Raw genomic sequence first — 23,327 nt, forward strand, 5'->3', positions numbered from 1 at the left:
CCTTGGGTAAATCCATGTTGACCGTGTTCCATTAAACCATATCTTTCTATATGCTCTACGATTTTGATCTTGAGAATAGTTTCTACTATTTTTCCCGGTACTGAACTCAGGCTCACTGGTCTATAGTTACCCAGATTGCCCCTGGAGCCTTTTTTAAATATTGGGGTTACATTGGCCACCCTCCAGTCTTCAGGTACAATGGATGATTTTAATAATAGGATACAAATTTTAACTAATAGATTGTTATGAACTGCTGCCCCCGGGTCCCCCCGCGAGCAGACTCACTCACCATGCCACCTTGCTTCACCCGACGCAGCCGTATGCCGCCGTCGGGCCTTCCCACGCGGCTGGAGCCTCGGACTGAACACTCTCCCGTGGCCCGGAGGCCGTCCCTGGCAGCAGTCTTCACCGCGGCTGGAGCCGCAGTCTTTCCTGCTGTCTTCCTCGCGGACCGGGACCGCCATCGATGTCACCGGCATCTTCGTGGCACTAGGCCGCAAGCCCCGGTTCCATCCGGCGGCTGGAGCCGCCCCCGGGGCTCCCCGCAGCGGCTGGAGCGGCTGCCGACGTCAGGGCCTGCTCCTCAGGCCCAGCCTGCGTCTGTACGCACAGACGCTGTGCAGGCCACTGTCCATGGTCCTGCACAGTCCTGCTTCCTGCTCCTTAGGCGCCGGCGCGCGCCTCTCTACCAGATTTAAAGGACCAGACACAGGAAGTGTGCTGGCTCCACCTAGGGAGTTGACTTCCTGCTTCAGCCCTATAAAAGGGCTGTCTTCCCAGTCTGTCATTGCCTTGCATCGGAGTGTCATCCCCTCTGGAGGCTCCTGCCTGCCAGAGTCTTGTAAGGTCTTCTGTTCTTCGTGGAGCTCCTCGTCTTGTCTACCTTCTACCACGTCTTCATGTCTTGATGTCTTGCCTGAGGTCCCGGTCCATGTTCTGATGTCTCGTCATGATGTTTCACATCCTGATGTGCCTGCCTGTCTGGATGTTCTTCCCTGCGTCTTCGTCTGGTGCTCCTGAGCCTTCTGTTCCTGTAGAGCTGTGGTTCTCGTTGGTGTGTGCCCGAGAATGGAGCGGTCTGCAGGTGGGATTGGTCCCTGTGCTCTGGAGCCTCTGTTCCTGCCAGCCATAGATGGAGCTTCAGGTGACATCGATTCCATCCTTGGAGTTCCTCCTTGCTTGGGTCTTCCCTGCGCTTGTCCCGCTCTCCTCGTGGTCCGTGACCAGCCTCCAAGGGCTGTGTAGGGCGCGCAGTGGGACAGGGTGGTCCACGACTCAGTCCCGCGGGTGGCCTGAGTAGGGCGCCCTGAGAGACAGTGCAAATGTCCTTCCTCCCAGCTGTTGTCAAGTTCCAAGTGTCTTCGTCCGTGATGCCGTCGCATCAACCCAAGTGTCTTTGTCAGTGATGCCGTCGCATCAACCAAGTGTCTTCGTCAGTGATGCCATCGCATCAACCAAGTGTCTTCGTCTGTGATGCCGTCGCATCAACCCACTCTTGTCTGCGATGCCGTCGCATCGACCATAGTCCTGTCTACGTGTCAAGACCTGTCTGCCCTCAACCTCAGGCCAGGCCTGCTGCTCCATGCTGTTCCTCGCAGCAGGTCTGAAAAGGCTCGGAATGATTGGAGGACCATTCAACTTCCAACATCCTTGGGTGTTGGCCTTGGGAGCTTGCAGGCCTGGTAGAGGGTCAGACAGCCACACAGGGACATGCCGTCAACCCTTGGGTCAGTCTTGGACGTGTCTGGGGCTGGGCTGAGGCCCAAGGGCACACTAAAACATCAGAGTGTAACATAGATCAGAAATTTCATTTTTTAGTTCCTTCAGTACCCTAGGATGCATACCATCCTGTCCACGTGATTTGCTACTCTTTAGTTTGTCAATCTGGCCCTCTACATCTTCCAGGTTCACAGTGATTTCGTTCAGTTCATCTGACTCATCACCCCTGAAAACCTTCTCCGGAACTGGTATCTCCCTAACATCCTCATTAGTAAACATGGAAGCAAAGAATTCATTTATTTCTGCAATGGCCTTATCTTCCCTAAGAGCCCCTTTAACCCCTCAGTCATCTAATGGTCCAACTGACTCCTTCACAGGTTTCTTGCTTCGGATATATTTTAAAAAGTTTTTATTATGAGTTTTTGCTTCTATGGCCAACTTCATTTCAAATTATCTCTTCGCCTGTCTTATCAATGTTTTACACTTAATGTGACAATGCTTATGTTTTATCCTATTTTCTTCAGATGGATCCTTTTTCCAATTTTTGAAGGATTTTTTTTGGCTAAAATAACCTCTTTCGCCTCACCTTTTAACCATGATGGTAATCATTTTGCCTTCCTTCCACCTTTTTTAATGTGTGAAATACAAATGGACTGCGCCTCTAGGATTGTATTTTTAAACAATGTCCATGCCAGTTGAACACTTTTAACCTTTGCAGCTGCACCTTTCAGTTTTTTTCTAACTATTTTCCTCATTTTATCAAAGTTTCCCTTTTGAAAGTTTAGTGCTAGAGCTGCAGATTTACTTATTGTCCCCCTTACAGTTATTAGTTTATATTTGATCATGTTATGATCACTGTTGCCAAGTGGCCCCACCACCGTTACCTTTCTCACCAAATCCTGTGTTCCACTAAGAATTAAATAAAAACAGCTTGCTGAACACTTAGAGAATAACAATATCCTATATCCATCAGAACATGGCTTTCGCAAAAACTACAGTACAGAAACGCCTCTGCTTGTCCTGACAGATAACATCATGAGAGGCTTTGACAGCAGTAAGCGGTACATCTTAATGATGCTTGACCTATCAGCAACATTTGATACTGTAAATCATAACATCCTACTAAACAGATTAGAAGAAATAGGATTAAGCAACAAAACAATCAAATGGTTCCAATCATACCTAGAGAAAAGATACTACCAAGTACAGATGAAAGACGTAATGCCAAATAAAATAAACCTTAAAACAGGAGTCCCTCAGGGATCAGCCTTATCGGCCACCCTATTTAACATATACTTACTACCATTATGTCACCTAGTAGATGGTCTAATCAGGTCTAATCACACTACATATATGCTGATGATATTCAAATAATCCTACCCATTGATGACACAATTGAAAAGACACTGAACATAGCAAACATGTATCTGGATATCATCAAACAATTACTAAACCAAATGGAATTAGTGATCAACATAGAGAAAACAGAATTCCTACTCTTCGAACGCAAAAATATTGAAATAATCCAAAACCCTATCATACTCAAAAACAACCAAAAAATTGAACTTACAGAGAAAGTGAGAAACCTCGGAGTGATAATTGACACAGAACTTAACCTAAAACAACACATATCGTTAAAAGTAAGTGTTATGCTCAGGCTTGTGAACCCTTGGGCCGACGGGAGGATGGTATACCTTTGGAGAAGATCCGTAGGTTCTCCCGTCGGGAGGCGAGGCAGGAACAGAAGATGCGACCAGCTGACTCTCGGCACTGTAGACAGAGATGACTGTGGAGGCAGACGAAGAGTCGTGACTTCGAGGAACGGAAGTGTGTCTTTGCCACTGGAAGTCCGCGCTCCCCCAGGAGGACTTAGGTGGACCTTTGAGAGTCCCCGCTGGGACTTAGGTGGACCTTTGAGAGGTCAAGGAAACGGACGTTCAGTGCAAGGGCTGACTGGAGCTTCACCTCTGGAAGCCCGTGGTCCCCTCGGGAGGAGCCCGTAGGGACCCGGGCTGCTGGGACTTAGGTGGGCCCTTGGAGACGATGGTCAGGAAGAAGTCCAAGGTCAAGTGCCAGAGGGTCGTCGCTTACCAGTCCGAGGTCACACACTGAGGGATCACTGCTTGCCAGTCCGAAGTCACACACCAGAGAATCACTGCTTGCCAATCCGAAGTGAATACCAGGAATCACCATTAGCCGATCTGAAGTCAGGAACCAGGAACACCAAGACGAAACAGGAACAAGGAATCAAGACACTGGAACTCACCGAAGCAAGCAGACCTGACCAACGTAGGACGTTGCCAAGTCAAGGAATGAGCAGAGGAAGCCTCTTTATATACTTCCTCTGCCCTGGATCATTGGAAGCAGGTGAGTATCATTAAAGGGATCAGGTCCCTTTAAATCAAGCAAGGGGGTGCGGCCTCGCGCCTAAAGATAGTGGCGGCCATCTTGGATTTCCTCCGCAGAGGAAAGCCAGCAGAACGCCGTGAGGGAGGAGCAGGGACGGCTCCCTACCCAGCGGCCAGACTGCGGACCAGCCCCGGAGTGACGGGCACCGGCCCAGGGGAATAGATCAGGAGCTGCCGCGGTGGGTCGCTGCCACGGTGGAGGTAGGGGGCCGCGCCCGTGGATTGCCACGGGCACGGGACACAACAGTAAGGGAAGGATACGCCAAACTCATGACCCTTAGAAGACTAAAACCTCTACTTACAACAAATAACTTCCGCTTAGTGTTACAAGCTCTAATTTTCGCTAGCACTGATTACTGTAATGCCCTCCTACTTGGATTACCATACACAATGATTAGGCCACTCCAAATAATGCAGAACACGGCCGCTAGAATTCTTACTGGTAAAAGTAAAAAAAGACCACATCACTGAAACCCTAATGGAATACACTATAAAACTCTATGTACCATACATAAATTAATACATAATGAAAAAGCTGAATGGCTGAATACAGCCCTCCACGTACACTTCCCGAACAGAAACCTGAGATCAGCAAATAAGGCTTTACTGACAATCCTCTCAATTAAAACAGCTAAACTAACCCAAGTAAGGGAAAGAGCACTTTTCTTAGCAGGTCCTATGCTATGGATCTCCATGCCTATCGAGATCCGTTTACAAAGAGACATCAAAACCTTCAGAAAACGTTTAAATCATGGTTATTTAAACAAGTGTTCAACAAAGAGAAAGGAGAGTAGAACACAGGGAAAAAAAAAGGAAAGCGATCTGCAGAACACCCAAGCACACTACCCCAATCTACATGGGTATATATTCTATTTTTATTTTTGAAATATTTTTGCTCACCAAAGAATAAGTTTATATAAACTATCTATTTTAAACCTGTTACAAAAAATGGACATGATATAACACATCCAATTATGAATATTTATAACGATCTATGTTACCGTAAAGTCTTGGCACATGTTTAGTGATAGAATTTATTATCTGTTTCCAATATTGATATTTGTGCTTTTTTGTAAACCGTTATGATGGTACCTAACTGAATGACGGTATAGAAACGTTTTTAAATAAATAAATCAATCTAAAATAGCTCCCTCTCTTGTTGGTTCCTGAACTTTATGTCTTTAGCAAGTCCTGATGTTACATTTAACCAGTCAATATTGGGGTAATTGAAATCTCCCATTATTATTGCACTGCCAAATTGGTTAGCTTCCCTGATTTCTCTTTGCATTTCATCATCTGTTTGACCATTTTGTCCAGGTGGACGGTAGTATACTCCTATCACTATACTCTTACCCAACACACATGGGATTTCTACCCATATAGATTCTACTGAGCATTTAGTCTCTTGTATGATCTTTATCCTGTTGGACTCTATACGCTTCCCTCACACACAGACACAGACACCTCATCACAGGACAGGTACAGCACAGGCAGCAGCTTTTAGGATTCATGGGTTTTGTGGACCCTTGAACCGAGGTGGAGGTTGATAGTTCTTGAGGGGTGAAGCCCCACAGGTCATCACAGTCGGGAGGCGAGGTCAGCTGCAGCAGGAGACATGACTGTAGTTCAGTAGAGTGAGAACTTCCTGTGTCACTGCCACATGATCGCAGGTACCTGCACTGAGATGTACTGTGAGGCATCCCGAGGAGCGGGGTGAAGAGACACAGTTCAGAGGAGTCACAATACTTAGGTAGGACTGATGATACAAGTACCAGCGCAGGAACAGCCAAGATAGAGGAGTGCTAGGCAGGCCCCGAGGAGCGGTAAGCGCAAAGACAGGATCTTCTGGAGGAGTGATGCAGAGACTGTCCCAAGGGTGGGACAGCATTGCACCAGAGCGGGGAAGCATAGAGCCAAAGACATTGCCAAAGTCTTTGCCTGGTGCAATGACGTAGGGGCTACCCCTACGTCATTGCACCAGGAGCGGGGAAGCATAGAGTAAAGCCACTGGTGTAAAAGCAATGAGACTGCCCCAAGGGGCGGGGAAGTGCAGAATCAAGTATCAGACAAAGTGAAGTAGAGGCTACCCTGAGGAGCGGGGAAGCATAGAGCCAAAGTCTTCGGTGTGGTAAGGTAGAGACTGCCCCAAGGAGCGGGGAAGTGTAGAGATGGGATCTCTGATAGGCAGTGCATGAGGCAACCCTGAGGAGCGGAGAAGCGAGCAGGCAGGACCTCTGGTGAGGAGCGCAGGAACTACCGTGAGGAGGGAGGAAGCCTGGAGACCAGGTCTTTCGAAGGAAGCGCAAGCAGGCCCCCGAAGAGCAGGTACCCAAGCCAGAGTCCAGATAGCAGGTGGAGATCGAAGGCAAGAACCATGGGTCCGGAGAGAGGAACAAGCACCAGTGAAGCACCAGGGAGGCCAAGTCGGTTAGCGTAGGCCAAGGGAGGTGCTTATAGATTCCAAGCTTGTGATGTCATCAGTCTGGGACACCCCTGGGGTTCCTGCCATTGTGCCTTTAAAGTGAGACCCGGTGGCGCACGTGCCTAGGAAGGCCCAGAGTTGGTGTGTAAGTTGGGGCATCCCAGCCGCCACGAAGTGTCTCGTGAGCCAGGAGGTACGCAGCGGTAGTGGCTAGCCCCAGCCGCGAGTTCACCCAGAGAGGAGAGCAGGGCAATACATGATGTGAGTTGGGTTGGCTGCGGCCGCCCGCGGCCAACGGTCATAGCAGCAATGCAAGCTTCCCTCATACACAGACACACACACCTCACCCTAAGACAGGTACAGCACAGGCAGCAGCAATGCATGCTTCCCTCACACACAGACACAGACACACACCCCCCCCCAGAATACAGAGCCTCATACAAAACAATTCCAAGAAACTCCCCTAATGAAAGCAATTAGAAAAATCTAAACTAACAAACCAGCAGTGATATCTGTGCTCCTGAAACAGAAAGCAGAGCAGAGCGAGACTGAGTGCTCCTAGACACCTGCCTCAAGATTTTTAAGGCAGGGAGCCTGATTCACTAAATCTTTCACATAGATAGAAGAAAAGCCTTTGTAATAGAGAGATGGGAAGGAGGCCAGGGTGACAGACAGGGACCGTGTATCCCTGGACTTCTGCTAATGACTGCCAGCAAAGGAGCAAGCATGCGCCTCTCATACCTAGAGTCTCACTTACCCATCGATCACAGGCGTGGTGGTCATGATCTCCACAGCTTTCTCCCTCAAATTCTCCCCAGTGCCAAGTGTGCAAGAGGCAAAGAGAAGCAGGAGAAGACGCAACATTGTCCCTCCAGGAGTCTCCACACTTCCAAGGAGATACTGATGTCTCTGCTAGTAAATCAACAGATTTTCTCCTAAACTCTTGGGTCCTTCTCCTTCCAAACTTCTTTGTCTCTTCCTCTATCTGTTAGTTGCTATATCTGCTTCTTCAATAGAATACAAATTTATTTAGCACACGCCTTCCTCAATGTTTGCCCGAGGAAAATTAAAACAATTTAAAATTACATTAAACAAACAATTAAAAAGCCACAGAGGAGATCTAGAAGCCCTGTAGTTTCACACAGAGGTAGAGCTACTGTGGACCTGACGAAACAGAGCTGACTCTCCAGTGGCTACACCCAAAATCCTCTCTCTGGTTTATATCAGGAAGAAATTAATGAGTATCAGTGTGAATCTGTCAGACTTCCTTCCCTCTAGAAGAGCATAATCTGCCTGATTGGCCAAAGGGAAGATTGTCCCTGTGCAATCATTGTTTGATAGTAATAAGAGAGGTTTGTTGTAAAGGATGAGGATTGCACAGGGAAGCCCTGACCTCAGTGTGGGTGATATAATAATTTCTCAACAGGAGAAATCAGCAAACCTGCTCTAATTCCAGATAAAGACTGTAACTATCAGTTAATGAGTAAAGTACTTAGGAAAAGATTAATGATACTGGCACAGCACTGAACACCCTATCCTCCAGAAAGACACACCCTCCAATGTTAAACTTCCCCATCCACAGGGAGACCCCTCAGTGTTCATTTATAATGTTCATGTGTCATGTTTTACAGAGATGCTGTTTGCCTTTATTATAAGGACCATCCTATATTTTCATTTTAAAATTCCTTTTCTGTTCAATTTTATATGGAAACTGTTATAATTTAATACAAGAATACATAGGCCACAATTGCCAAGGTGGGCATGTATGGCACAAAAAAAGCCTCTATCACCAGGCATAACACATAGGCATAATGACAGTGGCCCTGTTGATATCATGGTTATTTTATACTTCAGCTTCACAGGAATTTTGTTTTCTAGCATTTTGTAAAAGAACAGTGTTCTGTGTTATTCAATGTGGTATACTCATAGAGGTCAGGGAAAGAACCTGTGTACATGTTTGTGCTCTATGAAGAAAGGCATGCGTACATGGGCTCCATGAAGGAGCGAGGCCTGTACTTCTGAGCAATGACAGCCTGTGTACATGGGCCCATGAAGAGGCCTGTACCTCTGAGAAGTGACAGCCTGTGTACATGGGCCCATGAAGATGCCTGTACCTCTAAGGAGGGACAGCCTGTATACATGGGCTCCATGGATGAGAGAAGCCTGTATCACTGTTACAAAAAGCCCAAGTAAGATCCAAGTTTGTACTTCCTTGTTCAATGTAATGCATTCTTTCCAAGTTTGTACTTCCTTGTTCAATGTAATGCATTCTTTTATGCGCTGGTTATCGTTACAATGTAAACCGAAGTGATTTGTAACTTGTTACAAGAATATCGCTATATAAAAGTGTTAAATAAATAAATAAGTAAGAGATACAAGGACCACACACACGGCGCCCAACACACACACACACACACACACACACACACACACACACACTATAATATAATATACAAGGTATACAGTAATAAAATACTATTTTATTTCAGCACACATACTTCATTTCCCATGACTATAATACATACCAAATCAGCATCCTGCGACCGAAAAACAGGAACACACAGCTTCAATGGGAAAGATCCTGCGCCACTCATCAGTGCACAGGTGAGGCTCTGGCCTCCCACTGGAGAACCCAAAACTTTTATAGGTGCCGAGCCTGGGAACCTTTCTGTCCAGTATAGTGCTGCTGGCTAGGCATCCCTCCTCCTGTTGAGTTAGGTCCCAGGCACAGACAAGCTAATCTCCCCCACAACCACCTGCTTAAGCCCTGCTGATACTGTTCTTCACTTGATAAACACGTTTCCAAAGTTCAACACAGTGTTTGTCCTGAGAGCATTTTTATCCCATCATATTACAACCACTGAGCAGTGACAATCTCTATCACTCATGGAGAAGGGAGCCATGAAGAGGCCTGTACCTCTGAGCAGTGACAATCTGTGTACATGGGCTCTGTGAAGGAGAGAGATCTATATCACTGAGCAGTGACAGCCTGTGTACATTGGCTCCATGGATGAGAGAGGCATGTACCTCTAAGCTGTGACAGCCTGTGTATATGGGCTCCATTGAAGGGAGAGGTCTGTATCTCAGAGCAGTGAGAGCCTGTGTATCTAAGCTCTGTGGAGGCCAGAGGCTTGTATGTGTTTTTTTTTTTTAATCAGCGTAGTGAAAATGTCCTATGTTCTGTATATGGGTGAGTGTAGTGAGTGTACTGTGTGGATTGTTTGCCTGGGTCTTTGTGGTTCTCAGCAAATAACCTATTTTTATGTAACAATACCAACTTCCCTTCTCCATGAGTCATGACACCTGAAAACATCTTTTTTACTGCTAGAAAAATCCTCATGGTTAAAAGTTTTGGGAAATTCATTCAAACTGTGGCTGACCTGATTCAAAGAATTCTAATGCTATAAAATTCCCCTCCCTCAAAAACACAACCTGAGACTGAGACTGCAGTAAGTGCATCTCGCTGATATGTGACAGAGACTGCAACAAGAGCTTCTCATTGATGTGTGACAGAGACTGCAGCAATAGTGTCTGACTTTTATGTGACAGAGACTGTAGTAAGAGCATCTCACTGACATGTGATAGAGATTGTAGTAAGAATGTCTGACTATTGTGTGATAGAGACTGTAATTAGACATTATGAACCAGAGTTCAAATCACATTGCTGCTCCTTGTGACCTTAGACAAGTCACTTTACCCTTCGTTGTCTCAGGTTCAAACTTAGACACAGGAGTGGATTACAGGAAAATATCAGCCCAGGGGATTTTTTTTCAAAACCAGCCCATAAGTTATCTGCCTGACTCCCTTGTGCATTTTCCTTGCAGCATACGTTTCAACAGTTCCCAAAAGCATGCCAAACTAACCTTTCACAAATACAGAATTGAGCCAAAAAATCTCCAACATAAATGTCACATTTTTCCCAAATAACTAATTAAAGGAACACATACTAGATCAGGGGTGAGCAACCAGAGCTGAGTACTCTCTTCCATCCATGCAATTGGTTGCCATCTGCCCCCAATTCTGGTTACATCTCTCATAATTATATCTTGGATTTCTGGTCTAGAATTAAAGTCTCTTGTCAACCAATCAGCTCTTGAACCAGTTGCCAAGTAATGTGACAACCGCACTGCCAGCCAGTATCAGATACACACATGGTCTCTCAGACACAAACACCCACACCTACTCTTTCGATACCCACTTTATATCCAAGAGAGGGTATGTATGGATGTCTCTATCTCTCTCGGACACAAAGACACTCACACACTTATTACCTGTCACAGATGTGACCTATATGTAATGTAAGTGCATAAGATCCTTCCCGTATGGGAAGTGAATGTTGTGTGCAAATTTGAACGCATTCGGTTAAACGGTTGGCGAGATTAGCGACGACGTACAAACTATTTAACATTTTTATTTATATAGATACGAGGGCCACCTGATAGGTCGAGGTGAGGTGTTAGTGGTGGTTTAGGGTGTAGGGGCCAGTTTTACATGTAGCGTTAGATGTATGAACAGCCCTTCCGGCTGAGCAAAATGGCATCGTAGAGAGAGGACGCGCCGAATTGAGCTCCTGAACTCGCAGAGTTTTCACATTGCCTGGAACAGAATGCCACATACGAAAAGAAAGGGGAAGATAAGAGAGGGAGCCTCAACCCCCCTTGGACCTACCCCTGTTCAGACGAGGATCCAGGAATTCTTTGGCGCAGTGGGGGTGTCGCCGGGAGAGTCGGCTGTGACAAGGGAGTTGGAGCGGGCTTCGGTGTCTATCGACGAACCATCTCTAAGCCCCGGAGCTCCAGTTATGCCTTCCCACCCTGCCCGTGGAGACACGCCGGAACCGGTGGACCCTTTGCTGCCGGAGCTGCAGCAAATGGAGGAAACGCTTGAAGCGGGTTTTCCAGCAGGCGCGACCGGGTGAGAGGACTTTGGCCGCCCTGAGAGACATTGCGAGCGGTGCATTGCGAGCGGCATTGCGAGCGGTGCAGGCAGTTTTTTGCCGGGGAACACTGCCGCTGGAAGGAGATAGACGGATCTGGAGGGATTGGGACAAACATTGCAGGATATTCCGGTAATCTCTATAGAGTCTAAGCTGCTAAACAAGCCTGATAATGTAACGTTAGATTCATTATGGACTGGTATAGCTGCTCTTGAGAAAGCAATTCTTTCATTAACAGTGATGGTAAAAGGATTTCAAGATCAGTTTAATGTAGTAAATCCTATTGTTTTATCTAATACAACAAAAATACAAGAAATGGATCAACAAATACATCAAATCCAGCAGATACAAACAGAATTAATCCAAGGAGACTCTAGACTAGAGAAAAGAATGGAACTCTTGGAAAATAATCTTAGATATAACAATCTTAGATTAATTAACTTTCCTAAATGCAAACTAATTTCACCTAAAGAGCAGCTAAAGAAATTCTTTCAGGATTCATTGTCTATTCCTAGTGGAGAACTACCGAAAATTCAAAAGGCCTATTTTATATCTGGGCCTCAGAAAAAGAAAAATGGTGGAGGAACAGGGGACAATGAAGACCGGAGTAGGCCCCCAGAGACTTCTTCACCATTGGAAGATCTGACGGGATTTCTTGAGACAACTCAAGAAGAGCAAATTGAGGAAAGAGGAATACTTCTAGCAAAATTTGCAAATTCTGAGGAAAGAGACATGATATTAAAGACTTTCTATAGAAATAGAAGCAAGCTATATTTAGGAGGGAAAATCTGGGTCTTCCCAGATATTACGAAAACAATGCAAATGCGTAGAAAGAAATTTCTTTTACTATGTCCTAGAGCACGGCAGTTGGGTGCCAAAATAATGATTACATTTCCTTGTAAATGTTCCTTGAGTATTGGAAATAATAGGTATGAGTTTATGGAGCCAGACCAATTAGAGATTTTCCTTAACTCAAGAAGTGAATCCCTACCAGCTCCTGCTAGTAGTACTGGAATAGTTTAAATAAACCCACCACTCTCTGTTTCAGAATTTAATTTCCTTGGTAATTCTGCTCCTTTAATGTTACCTTTTACTCTCCCAAATTGCATGGTACGTTCAGATAGTAAGAGAGGAAATTGCTTTGAATATATAGTTAGATTGAAGCTTTAAGGATAGCATTTAAATATTTGGTTCTTGTGGAATATATATTTCTTGCTAAAAATTTCTGTTGCTTTATTGTAAAGTACTATCTGAAATTTATGGCATGTATTAATGCTTGTGATTATGATAAAATTAATAAAGAGAAAATTAAAAAAAAAAAAAAAGATGTATGAACAGCACAGTACACCTTGATGAGGATTTGACGACATTTGGAGTGAGAAAAGTCTCACAAAGATGAAATTTTGTACTATGTTCTCTCACCCTAGCATGAAAACACATGCATCCAAAATGGGCGCCTGTTTTTTCAATGCGCGCAAATCCACCTCTCCTGGGTACCTGATGCAGGCATTCAAATGAAACTGAATTGAAAAGGGTGCCAAAAAAGTTCATGGTGTTCAAAAAAGAGCATCCATAGCGCTACCAGTACCTATTTTATTACATCAGACGTCCATACTGCATCACGTGTGCACCATGTGGACGCACATACATTCTGTCAAAAGGGCATACATTCTGTCAAATTTAATATGAGGAATGTTTATTTGAAAAATTAAATTTTGAAATCGAATTGGGCATCCTGAACATGACATCATGAGAGAGGTCATAATCCTGCCAGCAGGGTATATAAATCGCTGCTTTGAGTCAAACTGTTCTTTTGTGCTCAGTTCAAATTGGAACTGTGCTCTATACAGATTGGTGTGGACTGGTGCCTGGCTTTCAAATTATTCAGCATTACATAGAAATGAAATGAAATGATGGCAGAAAAAGACCAATCGGCCCATCCAGTCTGCCCAGCAAGCTCCCACACTTATTTTCCCATACTTATCTGTTTCACTGACCACCATGTTCAGGGCCCTTGATGGTAACTGTTTGATTCAAATTTCCTGCCACCCCATGCCATTGATACAGAGAGTAATGTTGGAGTTGCATCAAAAGTGAGCATAAGGCTTAATGGTTACGGGTAGTAACCGCCGCATCACGCAAGTTACCCCGATGCTTGTTTACCCAGACTGCACAAATCCATGCTTTGTTGGAGGTTGTCTGAATGTAAATCCTCTTTTCCACATTTCTCCCTGTCGTTGAAGCAGAGAGCAACGCTGTATATGCATTCAAAGTGAAGTATCAGGCTTAATTGGTTTAGGGTAGTAACCGCTTCAATAAGCAAGCTACCCCTACGCTTATTTGTTTACCCAGACTGTGTAGTTCAGACCTTGTTGGTTGTTGCCTGAATGCAAATCCTCTTTTCCACATTTTCCCCTGCCATTGAAGCAGAGAGCAACGCTGTATATGCATTCAAAGTGGTGTATCAGGCTTAATTGGTTTAGGGTAGTAACTGCTGCAATAAGCAAGCTACCCCACACTTATTTGTTTACCCAGACTATGTAGTTCAGTCCTTGTTGGTTGTTGTCTAAATGCAAATCCTCTTTTCCACATTTCCCCTTGCTGTTGAAGCAGAGAGCAATGTTGGAGTTGCATTAACCGTGTGAAGGCTTATTGAGTAAGGGTAGTAATCACCAGGTAGTAGCCTCCATTCCAGCAAGTCACCCCATGGTTCTTCTCTTCATTCCCATCTTCTAGCCTTTATGGATCCACAGTGTTTATCCCATGCTCCTTTGAAATCCTTCACAGTTTTAGTTTTCACCACTTCCTCCGGAAGGGCATTCCAGGCATCCACCACCCTCTCCATGAAAAAATACTTCCTGACATTGGTTCTGAGTCTTCCTCCCTGGAGTTTCAAATCATGACCCCCTAGTTCTACTGATTTTTTTTCCAAAGGAAAAGGTTTGTTGTTGACCAGGGATCATTAAAACCTTTCAAGTATCTGAAAGTCTGTATCATATCACCCTTGCTCCTCCTCTCCTCCAGGGTATACGTATTTAGGTTCTTCAGTCTCTCCTCATAAGTCATTTTATGAAGACCATCCACCTTTTTGGTCGCCCTTCTCTGGACTGCCTCTGTCCTGTCTCTGTCCCTTTGGAAATAAGGTCTCCAGAACTGAGCATAGTACTCCAGGTGAGGCCTCACCAAGGCCCTGTACAAGGGGATCATCACTTCCTTTCTCTTACTAGATATTCCTCTCTCTATGCAGCCCAGCATTCTTCTGGATTTAGCTATAGCCTTGTCACATTCTTTCGCTGACTTCAGATCGTTAGACAATATCACCCCAAGGTCTGTCTCCTGCTCCGTGCACATCAGCCCTTCACCCACCATCAAATATTCTTTCGGATTTCCACACCCCATATGCATGACGCTGCACTTCTTGGCATTGAATCTCAGCTGCCATATCTTCGACCACTCTTCCAGCTTCCTTAAATCCCGTCTCATTCTCTCCACTCCTTCTGGCATGTCCACTCTGTTGCAGATCTTAGTATCATCCACAAAAAGACAAATCTTACCTTCTATCCCATCCGCAATGTCGCTCACAAAGATATTGAACAGGACCGGTCTGAACACCAATACTTGCGGCACTCCACTTAACACTGCTCTCTCCTTAGAGTAAGTTCCATTTACCATCACACATTGTCTTCTGTCCGTCAACCAGTCTGCAATCCAGGCCACCACCTCGGCACTCACTCATTTTACTCAAAAGCCTCCTGTGCGGGACCGTATCAAAAGCTTTGCTGAAATCCAAGTAGATGACATCGAGCGCTCTTCCTTGATCCAATTCTCTAGTCACCCAATCAAAAAGGTCAATCAGATTTGTCTCACAGGACCTTCCCTTGGTGAATCCATGCTGCGTCTGGTCCAGCAATTCTTCTGACTGTAGATAGTTCACTATTCTTTTTCTCAGCAGCGACTCCATTACTTTTCTCACCACCGAGGTGAGGCTAACCGGCCTGTAGTTTCCAGCCTCCTCTCTGCTCCCACTCTTGTGAAGTGGAACCACCACCGCTCTTCTCCAATCACTCGGCCTCACTCCCGTTTCTAGGGATCTATGGAACAGGTCATGCAGCGGACCGGCCAGCATATCTCTGAGCTCCCTCAATATCCTGGGATGAACCTCATCAAGCCCCATGGCTTTGTCCACTTTCAGTTTTCCTAGCTCTTCCCATACATTCTCTTCTGTAAACGGAGTTTCATCTATTCCACTGCCCTCCAGTTTCTTGTTAACTAGCGACTAGGGATGTGAATCGTGTCCTCGATCGTCTTAACGATCGATTTCGGCTGGGAGGGGGAGGGAATCGTATTGTTGCCGTTTGGGGGGGGTAAAATATCGTGAAAAATCGTTAAAAATCGTTAAAAATCGAAAAAATCGAAAAATCGAAAAACCGGCACATTAAAACCCCCTAAAACCCACCCCCGACCCTTTAAATTAAATCCCCCACCCTCCCGAACCCCCCCCCCCAATAACTTAAATAACCTGCGGGTCCAGCGGCGGTCCGGAACGGCAGCGGTCCGGAACGGGCTCCTGCTCCTGAATCTTGTCGTCTTCAGCCGGCGCCATTTTCCAAAATGGCGCCGAAAAATGGCGGCGGCCATAGACGAAAAAGATTGGACGGCAGGAGGTCCTTCCGGACCCCCGCTGGACTTTTGGCAAGTCTCGTGGGGGTCAGGAGGCCCCCCACAAGCTGGCCAAAAGTTCCTGGAGGTCCAGCGGGGGTCAGGGAGCGATTTCCCGCCGCGAATCGTTTTCGTACGGAAAATGGCGCCGGCAGGAGATCGACTGCAGGAGGTCGTTCAGCGAGGGTTCCGGCGCCTCGCTGAACGACCTCCTGCAGTCGATCTCCTGCCGGCGCCATTTTCCGTACGGAAAATGGCGCCGGCCATACGCGTATGGCCGGCGCCATTTTCCATATGAAAACGATTCGCGGCGGGAAACCCACCCCCGACCCTTTAATTTAAAGGGTCGGGGGTGGGTTTTAGGGGGTTTTAGTGTGCCGGCTCACGATTCTAACGATTTATAACGATAAATCGTTAGAATCTGTATTGTATTGTGTTCCATAACGGATTAAGACGATATTAAAATTATCGGACGATAATTTTAATCGTCCTAAAACGATTCACATCCCTACTAGCGACGGTCCTTCTCCAGGGTCCTCTTTAGTGAACACCAAACTGAAGTATTCATTTAATATTTCTGCCATTTCTTCGTCTCTCTCCACACATGGATCCTTTTCACCTTTCAATTTAACTATACCACTCTGGACTTTTCTCCTTTCTCTGATGTATCTGAAAAATGTTTTGTCACCTCGCTTTACCTCTTTGGCAATCCTTTCTTCCGCTTGACTTTTTGCTGTCTTGATTACTTTCTTCATCTCCCTCAGTTCCACCAGATATTCTTCCTTATGATCCTCCCTTTGGGATCCTTTATATTTCTTAAACGCTGTTCTTTTAGCTTTTATTTTAACAGCCACCTCCTTTGAGAACCAGATAGGTTTCATTTTTCTCTTGATGATATAGACTTAATTGGCATCTCAGAGACATGTTGAAAGGAGAACAACCAATGGGACAGTGCTATACCGGGGTACAAATTATATCGCAATGACAGAGAGGAGCACCCAGGAGGCAGTGTGGTGCTTTATGTCCGGGATGGCATAGAGTCCAACAGGATAAACATCCCCCACTACTCGCCAAGATGACTGAGAAAGCAGCAATGATTCAGCTTAACGAACATCTAGAGGACAACAATATCCTACATACCTCATAACACGGATTCAGGAAAAACAGAAGTATAGAAACCCTGCTAATCAATCTATCAAATAAATTAATCAGGGGCCTCGACGACAAACTAAATCACCTACTAATTCTACTTGATCTCTCCGCGGCGTTCGATACGGTAGACCATGAAAGCCTGATATCAAGACTTGCGCACATCGGTCTTGATGGCAAAACACTAAGCTGGTTCACCTCCTTCCTAAAAGAAAGATACTTCAAGGTCACCATTAACAACAATTCATCTAATCCCCTCCCACTTGATACCGGGGTACCACAAGGCTCCGCCCTATCTGCCACCCTCTTTAAAATATATACCTACTCCCACTCTGCCACTTCATCTCAAGTCTTGGCATAACATATTATATGTATGCAGATGACATTCAACTACTCATCCCTATATCCAACACTATCAAAGAGACACTGAACACCACAGCCAACCACCTAATTGCTATCAGAGACAAGATATTGAACAGGACCGGTCTGAACACCAATACTTGCGGCACTCCACTTAACACTGCTCTCTCCTTAGAGTAAGTTCCATTTACCATCACACATTGTGCCTCAATATGAATAAAACCAAATGCATCCTCATAGGTAGATACAACTCAGGTTCGACAACTTCCACACACTTCCTACAAATCGATAACATCTGCATCCAACTGAAAAACACTACAAAAGACCTCGGCATCTGGATTGACAACGAACTCAACTTAAAAAAGAACATCGCAACTAAAACGAAAGAAGGCTTTCATAAACTCCACATCCTGAAACACTTAAAATCACTTCTCCACCATCAAGACTTCCGAACTCTGCTGCAATCCCTCATCTTCAACAGCCTTGACTACTGCAACTCTCTTCTGATCGGCCTCCCAAAATCCACACTAAAGCCACTCCAACTGTTACAAAACGCCGCAGCCAGAATCCTTAACGGCACGAAGAAATCAGATCATATCACCCCCGTTCTGAAAAGCCTCTACTGGCTACCAATCGCACAAAGAATTGAATTCAAAGCTTTGACAATTGTCCACAACGCAATATTCAAAGAAGCCAACTCCGCCCTCAATGACATGATTCACCTTCACAAAGCACAACGTACAACTAGAACAGCCTGCAAACTGAATCTAGACATACCCTCCCTCAGCATAGCTAAACTGACCAACACGAGGAACAGAGCCTTCTCCATTGCAGGACCGAAATTATGGAACACCTTACCACACTACCTAAGTTCACTTAGTGACATCAAATCATTTAAAAAGGAACTCAAAACATGGTATTTCAACCAAATCTTCCGTGACGGCGTTTGTTAAGCCGCCCACAACTTCCTAACTCATTCCTCTCCTATGCACGACACGTTCTAATCTCCTCGAATGTCCTCCCCCACCCCCTCCACCTCGCCATCCCTTTCCTTTCAATACCAATCCTCATCTCACCTTGTCCCATCCCTCAGATCAGCCTCACCGATACACTAAGTCCTCTCGTACCCCTCACCTAACGATGAACTCTACTTAAGTTCTCCCCCCTTTTAAATGATTAATTCGTATGTTGTAAAAATGTTCATTTCCAATATGTAATTGTTGCTCTTTTTAAACCTATGCCTCGAACACCGTTCCTAGGATAATAAGTTGTTCCAATGTTATTAAATTGTATTGAGTTGTTACCATGTAAATCGGAGTGAAGGCAGTCTGCTATACTTCAGTATATAAAAGCCTCGAAATAAATAAATAAATGCACAATTGAATCTTTATGGGTAGAAATCCCTTGTGTGACGGGGAAGACTATAGTGATAGGAGTATACTACCGTCCACCTGGTCAAGATGGTGAGACTGACAGTGAAATGCTAAGAGAAATTAGGGAAGCTAACCAAATTGGTAGTGCGGTAATAATGGGAGACTTCAATTACCCCAATATTGACTGGGTAAATGTATCATCGAGACATGCTAGAGAGATAAAGTTCCTAGATGGAATAAATGATAGCTTTATGGAGCAATTGGTTCAGGAACCGATGAGAGAGGGAGCAATTTTAGATCTAATTCTCAGTGGAGAACAGGATTTGGTGAGAGAGGTAACAGTGGTGGGGCTGCTTGGCAATAGTGATCATAATATGATCAAATTTGATTTAATGACTAGAAGGGGGACAGTAAGCAAATCCACTGCTCTCGTGCTAAACTTTCAAAAGGTAAACTTTGATAAAATGAGAAAAATAGTTAGAAAAAAACTGAAAGGAGCAGCTACAAAAGTAAAAAGTGTGCAAGAGGCGTGGTCATTGTTAAAAAATACCATCCTAGAAGCACAATCCAGATGTATTCCACACATTAAGAAAGGTGGAAAGAAGGCAAAACGATTATCGGCATGGTTAAAAGGGGAGGTGAAAGATGCTATTTTAGCCAAAAGATCTTCATTCAAAATTTGGAAGAAGGATCCAACAGAAGAAAATAGGATAATGCATAAACGTTGGCAAGTTAAATGTAAGACATTGATAAGACAGGCTAAGAGAGAATTTGAAAAGAAGTTGGCCGTAGAGGCAAAAACTCACAGTAAAAACTTTTAAAAATATATCCGAAGTAGAAAGCCTGTGAGGGAGTCAGTTGGACCGTTAGCATCCATTACCTGCTATTAATTAAGTTGACTTAGATAATAACCACTGCTATTACTAGCCACGGTAACATGGAATAGACTTAGCTTTTGGGTACTTGCCAGGTTCTTATGGCCTGGATTGACCACTGTTGGAAACAGGATGCTGGGCTTGATGGACCCTTGGTCTGACCCAGTATGGCATGTTCTTATGTTCTTTACTTTTCTAACATATAGATTAGTTGCTTTGGTAATTGCTCCTTTTAGTTTGGCCCACTGATGTTCCACAACTCTCTTGTTCTCCCAGCCTTCTAGTTCTTCCTCCAGTTACTTCCCCATTTCAACAAAGTCCGTGTTTTTGAACTGCAAAACTTGGGTCTTTGTGTGACTTCTATGTATTCTATTTGTGATATGAAAACATACCGTTTGATGATCGCTGGTGCTGAGGTGGGCACTCACCTGGACATTAGAGACATTATCTCTGTTAGTGAGCACTAAATTGAGTGTAGCTCCCTCCTTTGTAGGTTCCATTACCATTTGTTTGACAGAGCCCCTTGCAGGGCATCCACTATCTCTCTACTACTGTTAGATTCTGGCAGATTAATATCTCCAACAATCACCTCTTCTCCCTTCTTTCCCCTTTTGGATGTCTTCAACCAGATCTCTGTCAAGTTCTTCCATTTGATTTGGAGTCCTGTAAACCACTTCAATAAAAATGGATGCCCATCATCTTTTTTTAGGTCGGCCCATAGTGCTTCTTCTTTGCCCCATCTTCCTTGCAGTTCAGATGCTTGGATATTGTTTTTGACATAAAGAGCCACTCCTCCCCCTTTTCTGTCCTTCCTTAACAAGTTATAGCCCGGTATGGTGCAGGAAGATCGACATTGCTTCATTTTCAACAGGTAAGGCATATTTGCTTTGTCCTTGTTTGTTTTTCCTAAGTGTACAACTTGTTTATTGTGTTTATTTTATATTACCTATGTTTCTTGCATTCATAAATTGTTCAGATTCCACTACTTTCAATTGCCTTTTCTTCCACAATATGGACTGATGGCTGTGGGTGAATGGACCCCCAAGTCCTGAATGCCGATGAAAGGTGCTGGGCTTGGGCATTGTTTTGGGCCTGTCCCTGGACACCCAAGCCTTGGACGCTGATGAAAGGAGCCGAACTTGGGTGTATGCTATGTGTTGCGATCCCGGTCGCTAGGCTAGCGACCGGGTCCTTACCTTTCTGCTGCCTCTCCCGGTCTCGCCGCGTTCCGTTGCTCCTGGGGCCTGCAGGGCCGCATGGCAGCGTCTCTCTCCACGTGGAGACGCTGCCGAGGGACGACTCAGACTTCTCCCACTGCCAGGCAACGCGCGCGCGCGAGCAGGGGGCTCTTAAAGGTCCAGCACCCGGAAGTGCTGAACCGCCCCGTTCCTGACGTCAGACGCTGGCCGGCTATTTAAACCAGCGTCTGACTTCCTTGCTTTGCCTTTGCAACGAGGTCACTCTACTGTGTGCTTAGTTGCTTCCCAGCGTTGCTTTCAGCCTTGGTTCCTGCTTGTTCCAGCCGTGCCTTGCTTCCAGCCCTGGTTCCTGCTTGTTCCAGCCGTGCCTTGCTTCCAGCTCCGGTTCCAGCTTGTTCCAGCCATGCCTTGCTTCCAGCCCTGGTTCCTGCTTGTTCCAGCCGTGCCTTGCTTCCAGCTCCGGTTCCAGCTTGTCCCAGCCGTGCCTTGCTTCCAGGTCAGGTTCTGTTTGGTCCTGCTGTGCCTTGGCTCCAGCTCTGGGCTCTACTTGCTGTCTACATATCCTGACTCCAGCTCCGGTTCCTGATTCTCCTTGTCTTCAGCCAGCCACGAACCTTGGTCTTCTTCACGATTCTCCTTTGTCTTCAGCCAGCCACGAACCTTGGTCTTCTTCACGATTCTCCTTTGTCTTCAGCCAGCCACGAACCTTGGTCTTCTTCACGATTCTCCTTTGTCTTCAGCCAGCCACGAACCTTGGTCTTCTTCACGATTCTCCTTTGTCTTCTGCCAGCCTCGAACCTTGGTCTTCTTCACGATTCTCCTTTGTCTTCTGCCAGCCTCGAACCTTGGTCTTCTTCATGATTCTCCTTTGTCTTCAGCCAGCCACAGACCTTGGACTCATTCACGATTCTCCTAAGTCCCAGCGACTCGGACCCCTACGGGCTCCTCCTGGGGGGGTCTTGGGTTTCCAGGGTGAAGACGCCATCAGTCCGCTCCAGCTGAGTGCCGCCTCCCGGCTTATTAACTCCTGTGGACGCTGTCCACCTCAGCCGGCCCAAGGGTCCACTATTGACTTTACTCATAACATAACAGTTTGCAAAGGCCATGGACTCGGCGGACTCCGCTCCTATGCAGGCCATCCCTGGCATGGCCCAAAGAATCCAGCAGCAACAGCAATGTCTGGAAGTCTTGGCTGCTACGGTGGATCGCCTAGCCAGTCGCTTGGACGCCAATCCTCCTCCGGTGGCACAACCCCCGCCTCCACCGGCGGTTCTAGCTCCCGCGCAGACTCAGCTTCCAGCGCCTACTCGATACTCCGGGGATGCCAGATCGTGCAGGGCGTTTTTGAATCAGTGTTTCATCCGCTTCACTTTGCTACCAGGGCAGTTCCCGTCTGATGCCGTCAAGGTAGCATATATTTTGTCTCTGCTCGATGGGAGAGCTATGCTATGGGCCTCTCCCATGTGGGAGAAACAGGACGCCATGCTGCACAATTTACAGGATTTCGTGACTCACTTCAAACAGACTTTTGACGAGCCAGCTCGTGCTACCACCGCTACCACTGAAATTCTACAGCTACGACAAGGATCCCGTTCTCTGGCGGAGTACGCTATTGAATTTCGTACTCTGGCGATGGAACTCGGCTGGCAGGATGACTGTTTGCGGGGTATTTTCTTGGAAGGCCTTGCAGGCCGTATCAAGGACGAGCTGATGGCTCGCGACCTGCCCTTCACTCTGAACGGGGTGATAGACTTGGCCGGGAGGATTGACCGGCGATTGCAGCAACGAGCTAAGGAGGGTCGAGTTCCTCGTCGGCCTGTCTCTTTGGCACCCTCCTTCTCCAGGTCTCTGACTTTATCTCACAAGACATCATCAGCCTCCCACAGCCCCTCTGAGGAACCTATGCAGCTTGGTCGGGCGCCCCTAACCGAGGAGGAGAAGACACGTCGCCGCACTCAAGGCCTGTGCTTATACTGCGGCACTAAGGGTCATTTCCTGGGTCAGTGTCCTGCGAGACCGGGAAAAGCTCAAGTCTAGGGAGAGATGAGGAGGTTCCCCTAGGCTATGTTAATGCTACTCCTCAATGTACAGTTCCTATAACGTTGGAGTATCCAGGTGGCTCCTTTCAGACTCTAGCTTTCATTGATTCCGGAGCCGGAGGGAACTTTATCTGGAGAGAACTGGTACACCAATTAGGACTACCTACTAAGCGCCGGATACCTCCATT

General features: G+C 46.0%; 1 protein-coding gene across 2 annotated transcripts in view; it reads right to left on the reverse strand.

Annotated features, from left to right (window-relative positions):
- LOC115095044 (dipeptidase 1-like) overlaps positions 1-7,835 on the reverse strand; it is a 74,627-nt gene extending 66,792 nt beyond the window's left edge. The window contains exon 1 of one of the 2 annotated variants that reach the window (XM_029608224.1): positions 7,307-7,826. In XM_029608224.1, coding sequence (XP_029464084.1) covers positions 7,307-7,413 — 107 coding nt within the window. In that variant the 5' untranslated portion in view covers positions 7,414-7,826. Of the gene's footprint in view, positions 1-7,306 lie in introns of both variants that reach the window. The other variant, XM_029608225.1, reaches the window with a different exon arrangement.
- Between the last annotated feature and the right edge of the window lie 15,492 nt (positions 7,836-23,327).

Source organism: Rhinatrema bivittatum, chromosome 7 (assembly GCF_901001135.1).
Source record: "Rhinatrema bivittatum chromosome 7, aRhiBiv1.1, whole genome shotgun sequence".
Lineage (NCBI taxonomy): Eukaryota > Metazoa > Chordata > Amphibia > Gymnophiona > Rhinatrematidae > Rhinatrema > Rhinatrema bivittatum.